Raw genomic sequence first — 3,998 nt, 5'->3', positions numbered from 1 at the left:
AACAAAAAAACGAAGTCCAGATGACATGATTCAACCTTTTTTGTTGTACTCAGATTAGTTTATTTGTCCGCCTTTGGCAGCAATTGCAGCCTCAAGTCTTTTTGAATATGATGCCGCAAGCGTAGCACACGTAGCTTTAGGCAGTTTTCCCCCATTCATCTTTGCAGTACTTCTTAAGCTCCATCATGTTGAATGGGAGTTGTCTGTTCACAGCCGTTTTCAGATATCTCCAGAGATGTTCAGTCAGATTCTAGTCTGGACTCTGGCTTGGCCACTCCAGAACCTTCACAGAGCGGTCCTGAAGCCCCTCCTTTGAGATCTTGCCCATGTGCTTTGGGTCGTTGTCCTCCTGAAAGTCTGAAGTTAAGAGTTCTCTTTTTTTGAGTTTTCATCCAGGATGTGTCTGTACATTGCTGCACTCATCTTTCTGTCCCGACTTGTCTGCCAGTTCCTGCTGCTTGAAAACATCCCCATAGCATGATTCTGCCACCACCATGCTTCACTGTAGGGACGATATTAGCCTGGTGATGAGCGGTGCCTGGTTTCCTCCAAACATGACACCTGGCATTTACACCAAAGAGTTAAATCTTTGTCTCATCAGACCAGAGAATTTTGTTTCTGGTCTGGGAGTCCTTCAAGTGCCTTTTATCAAACTCCAGACGAGCTGCCATGTGCCTTTTATTGAAGAGTGGCTTTCATCTGGCCACTATGCCACACAGACCTGATTGGTCGACTGCTGCAGAGATGGTTGTCCTTCTGGAAGGTTCTTTCTCCACAGAGGAACGCTCGAGCTCTGACAGTGATTCTTGAGTCACCTCCCTGACTATTTGACCCTTCTCCCCCAATTGCTCAATTTAGACAGCCAGCCAGCTCTAGGACAAGTCCTTGAGGTTCCAAACATCTTCTATTTATGAATGATGGAGGCTCCTGTGCTCATTGAGACCTTCAAAGCAGCTTAATTATTTTCTGTATACTTCCTCAGATTTGTGCTTCAACACAGTCCTGTCTTGGAGGTCTACAGACAATTCCTTTGGCTTGGTGTTTGCGCTCAGACATGCACTGTGTCAGCTGTGGGACCTTTATATAGACAGGTGTGTGTCTTTCTAAGTTGAGTCCAATCAACTGAATGTACCACAGGTGGACTCTATTTGTAGAAGCATCTTAAGGATGATCAGTGGAAACAAGATATTTATCAAATAATCTTTCATCTCAAATTAACCCAGTTATTTAAGAGAATTTAATCCTTGAGTGACATTTTGGTCCACACTCCTTACCAGTCGGTGGCGGTAATGCACCAATTTTGTTGTTTGCCAACCGCCAATAAACCTCAAAGAAGAAGAAGAAGAAGTGGAAACAAGATGCATCTGAGCTCAGTATTGAGCTTCACGGCAAAGGCTATGAATACTTGCGTAAATGTGATTTCTTAGTTTTCTATCTTTAATAACTTTGCAAAAATAAAAAAATATATATATTTTTTTCATATTGTCATAATGGGGTATTGTGTGTAGAATTTTGAGGAATGAAATTAATTTAATACAGTTTGGAACAAGGCTGTAACATGACGAAATGTGGAAAAAGTGAAGCAATGTGCGCACGTTCTGGATGCACTGTAAAGTTTAAGAAACCTTTGCCATGTTTGCAATGTAAGGTGAGTTGGAGGTGAAGAAAGACCTTGATATTAATGAAAGTCTGCTCACCTCAAATGCCAAAAGAACCTGGCAGGACCACTTGTATATGCATAAGAAAATCAGGTTATAAATGCTAGGTGGTCTTTAAAGTATGATGAATGAATTTCCTTTGTGTGTACACTCTCTTGCTGCTTATATGTTTTATACATTACACACATGAAGGTGGGCACATTGCTTGGGCAGGAGTGCTGCCGTTAAAGTCAATATTGACCCTTGCTGAATGTGGGAAGCTTGTGAAAGAGGAAAGCTGGCATAATAGTCATTTATGAAGTGTTGGGAATGGCCAAAATAATCTGAGTGTGCTTTGATTTATGGTTTTAAATCTATGTTCAGCCGCTGTTCATTTACATTAGTCAAGGTCTTCATCAGCATTTTTTTTTTACATGCTCAAAGTCAGATTAGTTACAAAATTATGTACATTTTTCTAACTAGTGAGCCACTATTGCTCCTCCTTTTAAAAGCCTCATTTTGTGGACTATGGTTTATGACTATGTGGCCAGTGAGTTCACACCAGAGGTCTGGTGTTCTTCCCCTCTGTCCAGATAAAGAGGTCCTTTCACTGGTAGCTGGGCAGGTCAGAAAGTTCTGCTGAATTAGCTTCTATCACACCAGCAGTTTTTTTATTTTGAAATTAAACAAAATTATTAATATTATTTCATATAGGGTTTTTTTGCCTGCAGTTTTAGACTTTATCTTGTGTTTAGAGTTCAACAAAATTCATAAATCTTAATTTTTGATTTTCTCTTCTGCTTTAGGAGATGGATTTCCTAAACTCTCAAGGGGAGCTGAAGGGTTTTGATGTCTGCATCGATAAGGGAACTTTTGATGCAATTAGTTTAAACCCAGACAACACCAAGGAGGGCAAAAAATTGTACGTCCAAGCTCTAAAAGATGCTCTTAAAGACGATGGATATTTTGCTATCACTTCCTGTAACTGGACAAAAGAGCAGCTGCTTGAAAGATTTAGTGACGGTAAGAGGTAATCAATGGGAAAATATCGGATCAGATATTAAATATTGCTTTTTTTTATGAGTAATACTTTATTAAAACCCAATAACATGTTTATGATTCATAATAATCTAGCTGGAGTGTTTGTGTCTGGGAAGAGGTAGATTTCAAATAACTGCACAGTGAGTTTTTGTGAGTAACAGCTCGTTTGGCTTGACCAAAGAAAGTGTGGTTGATTGTACGACGACACCTGCAGTTGTAATTTTCTAGATGTCTCTCTGGCATTTAACAACCTTTTATTTGAGTTTTGTCGTCTTGCCCTCAGTCGATACACAGTTCCTCGGTCGTCACAGGTTGTTAGGTTGCGGGGGACAACAGCCTACGAAGTCAAAGTTTCGGCAAGCTTCCACTAGCTGTCACTCGTGTCTGTGCAGTCACTTTGGAGAACCTGCAGGGGGCCAAAGTGCTCATCTTTCACACGGACAGCTTGGCTTTAGTAGGCCCCAGGAAGCAGCACAGATGGCAGATGGATAGTTGACTCTCATTACAGCTGCTAAATTATTTTTTATTTAATTAGATATTATCCACATGAAAAGATTCTCAGCTTCTGTTTTGATGTAGTGCATGTTTATATAGTTTATTACCCTTAACTTTCATATTTGCTCCTTGTTGCTTTGCAGGTTTTGAGTTTGTACAGGAATTACCCACACCGAGTTTCAAGTTTGGAGGACAGACGGGCAATAGTGTGACAGCTCTCATTTTCAAGAGGGAGCATTCATGAAAGTGTCTTCAGAAGATGTTTGCTTGGATGTATTTGTTTCTATTTGACACAATATATTCTGTCGGTTCACTTACAAACATTTCCAAGAAAACCTGGTTATAAATATTAATATTATTGTTTTTGTTTTTTACAAATTAAACTAAATGGAACTTTTTTCTTGAAATAAATGTTTATATTGCTTTCAGTTGCAGAGAGATTGTGCAATTTTTCTTTAATTGAATATTATGGGCTTTAATGTCTGTAGTTTTTGTGTTTAATTCAAATATTTTAGCTTACAGCAGCTTTAGGTCATTTAAAGTGCACGTCCATTAATGCTTTTACCTCTTTTAAGTTGTCTTCTGGCGTCATGCAGACTTTAGCCTTGTGCACACTTTTTTAATTTTAATTGATTATCATTCCTGAGATTGGGCTGTAAACAGCCAAGCAATAATTTAATGTTTAATCCATTTTAATGAGGTCTGTGGGCTGAAATGTATTCCAATAGTTTTCTTAATTCCATAAATCATCATATAATCCCAAAATTGGCTTTACTCTTTCTTATGAGAGTTCTAGTTTACAGAAAACCTATGTTCTCTCTTGCT

At 38.9% G+C, this 3,998-nt stretch overlaps 1 protein-coding gene across 1 annotated transcript in view; it reads left to right on the top strand.

Annotated features, from left to right (window-relative positions):
* Positions 1-3,463, top strand: part of eef1akmt2 (EEF1A lysine methyltransferase 2) — a 5,530-nt gene extending 2,067 nt beyond the window's left edge. The window contains exons 5-6 of the mRNA XM_037686345.1: positions 2,444-2,660; positions 3,317-3,463. Coding sequence (XP_037542273.1) covers positions 2,444-2,660; positions 3,317-3,417 — 318 coding nt within the window. The 3' untranslated portion in view covers positions 3,418-3,463. The remainder of the gene's footprint in view (positions 1-2,443; positions 2,661-3,316) is intronic.
* Positions 3,464-3,998: the final 535 nt, after the last annotated feature.

Source organism: Nematolebias whitei, chromosome 1 (genome assembly GCF_014905685.2).
Source record: "Nematolebias whitei isolate Nwh7 chromosome 1, NemWhi1, whole genome shotgun sequence".
NCBI classification, from domain to species: domain Eukaryota; kingdom Metazoa; phylum Chordata; class Actinopteri; order Cyprinodontiformes; family Rivulidae; genus Nematolebias; species Nematolebias whitei.
This window is presented reverse-complemented; position numbering and strand designations above follow the sequence as displayed.